The sequence below is a fragment of the Mauremys mutica genome, chromosome 2, assembly GCF_020497125.1.
Source record: "Mauremys mutica isolate MM-2020 ecotype Southern chromosome 2, ASM2049712v1, whole genome shotgun sequence".
Taxonomy (NCBI): Eukaryota; Metazoa; Chordata; order Testudines; family Geoemydidae; genus Mauremys; species Mauremys mutica.
Genome location: NC_059073.1, coordinates 116,938,692 through 116,941,269, shown reverse-complemented (window position 1 = coordinate 116,941,269; position 2,578 = coordinate 116,938,692). Strand labels below are relative to the sequence as shown.

General features: G+C 41.7%; 1 protein-coding gene across 1 annotated transcript; it reads left to right on the top strand.

The window, feature by feature from the left end:
* The first annotated feature begins 505 nt into the window (after positions 1-505).
* On the top strand, positions 506-1,546 carry LOC123364817 (N-acetyllactosaminide beta-1,6-N-acetylglucosaminyl-transferase-like). Its single transcript, XM_045007257.1, has one exon. It carries the CDS (start codon positions 506-508, stop codon positions 1,538-1,540), a length of 1,035 nt encoding a protein of 344 aa, XP_044863192.1. The 3' UTR covers positions 1,541-1,546.
* Positions 1,547-2,578: the final 1,032 nt, after the last annotated feature.

Genomic DNA, 2,578 nt, shown 5'->3' with positions numbered 1-2,578 from the left:
ACTTCTAGGGATGAATCTCTATGCTCAGTCAGTCGCTGACAGCCTCTGTTGATACTGCTAACAGGAGTGCAAATTAATTATTGATACTTGTAGTCTGTGTGAGTGATAGGGAGGGGGATGGTTATGATATGGAAATGAAAGAGGTTTCTAAAAAAAAAAAAAAAGTCAGTGGGCAAATGGTGATCAGACATGGGCATTCCAAAATGTTTAAACCTGTATTCTCTTTACCAAACCACTAACTGGAATGATGTTTGTTTAAATCTTAGAATGCAGTACAAGAGTTTTCAATTTGCAAGCCCACTGATGCCCTTTTCATTAAGATGATGGTTATAGATGTTGCTCAGGTCAGGAAAGAGAATAGTCATGCAGCAGGCATCAGAATGAAACCACATTCAACAGGAACTCTAGCTCTGTAACAGAGGCAACCAACAGGGTGAGTGATTTATATTTTGTACTCTGTTCTTTTTACAATATTTTAAGTGGGAAAAACTTTTTAAAAGCAACAATGAATTCAAGGATATTTTGCTTTTTTGCTGTGCTTGTTCTTAGTGTTTCAATTTTATTAGTTCTTTATACTGTTAATTCACCTGAGCCAAAACACTTCCGGAAGTTGAACCTCTCAGTGACTTCTATCTTAGCAGAAGCCTGTGATGCACTTATTGAAGAGAAGGCATTTTTTGTACAAGAAAACGCATTAAAAACATCATTTGGGAGAACCAGTTGCACCAAATACTTAATTCAAAATCACTATATAACCAGCCCTCTCTCGGCAGAAGAAGCTGCCTTTCCTTTGGCTTATATTATAACCCTTCATAAGGAATTTGATACTTTTGAAAGACTTTTCAGGGCTATTTATATGCCCCAAAATGTTTATTGTATCCATGTAGATCGGAAAGCAACTGCTAAGTTTAAGCAAGATGTGGAGAAATTATTGAACTGTTTCCCCAATGCTTTTCTTGCCTCTAAAATGGAGCTAGTGGTATATGCTGGAATATCCAGACTTCAGGCAGATTTGAACTGCATGAAAGACCTGCTGGAATCAGGAGTTCGGTGGAAGTACCTTCTCAACACATGTGGACAAGATTTTCCCTTGAAAACCAACAAGGAAATAGTTCAGTATCTGAAAAGATTTAAAGGGAAAAACATCACTCCTGGAGGTCTGCTTCCTGCCAATATTATCAGAAGGACCAAATATGTCCACAGGGAACAAATATACAGTTTCGCTTCTTTCATGCTGTGGACCTTTGTACGAAAAGCACCACCTCCACACAATCTGATCATCTACTTTGGCTCTGCTTATATTGCTGTCACAAGGGAATTTACTGAGTTAGTTCTCAGAGACCAGCGTGCCACTGATTTACTTGAATGGTCCAAGGACACATATAGTCCAGATGAACATTTCTGGGTGACACTCAATTCGATACCAGGTATGTCTGACTTTTCTCCCACTATGTCCTCTCTATTAACCTATGTAATCCTTCTGCCTAACAGGTCTACTATACTGCAAAGAAAGTGGATCGTTTTATTTTCTATTATTTAATTATAAATGGGGGGTAAGAACTTTATTTCTAGGCTGTCGTAAATGGAGGATTTATATAAAGGTGTGTATTATGTATACAACGAAGGAAACTGTATTAATTGGGATGGTTCACATGTTAGAGATGAAGCCAATATAAAACATATTTCATAAAGTACATATCCTAGTCACTTATTAATCATAATCATTGCCCCCATCTGTTACCTCGGTTCCCCTAAAAACCAACCCAGGGTCACACTTGTATTAGTTTTATTACACTGCCGCTTGTTAGGTCAGATAGAAAAGAGATGGAGCTTATTCATACACGCAGACATTCACTGCATTCATACCCACATGCACCCACACACTTACACAGGCAGAGAGTTACCGGAGACAGCATGGAGGCTGAGAAGCCGAAGCATGGTAGATCTGGTGGGTCTGTCTGCGGTCACGAATCCAGGCTGCTGCGAGGGTCAAGAAGCAGGGGCTTGTGTGCATGCCTTCTTCCTCTTATTTTGGAACTGGGCGGCTCCTGTCATGTACACTGAGTTTCCTTTCTGTGTCCGTCACCGAGAAGCATTCCCAGACCAGTTCCTTTCATGCATACCAGGTTCTTCTTTTCTTTTCAGCACTTCATGACTGCCTTCTCACACCTGGCTCCTGGCTCCTTGCAGTTCCTCTCTGCCCAGTCCCACATACACTCCCTTGTTCACACTCCCTCGTTCACACTCTCTCTGAGGGATGGGATGTTACAAAACTTAAAAGGCTATGGGTACGTCTACACTACGGGACTATTCCGAATTTGCATAAACCGATTTTGTAAAACAGATTTTATAAAATCGAGTGCGCGCGGCCACACTAAACACATTAATTCGGTGGTGTGCGTCCGCGGTCCAAGGCTAGCGTCGGATTCTGGAGCGTTGCACTGTGGGTAGCTATTCCCTAGCTATCCCATAGTTCCCGCAGCCTCCCCCGCCCCTTGGAACTTCCGGGTTGAGATCCCAGTGCCTGATGGGGCAAAAATCATTGTCGCGGGTGGTTCTGGGTAAATGTCGTTAGTCA

Excerpts from the sequence above, each read along its gene's own strand:
- LOC123364817 (XM_045007257.1), top strand. The coding sequence starts at position 506 with ATGAATTCAAGGATATTTTGCTTTTTTGCTGTGCTTGTTCTTAGTGTT.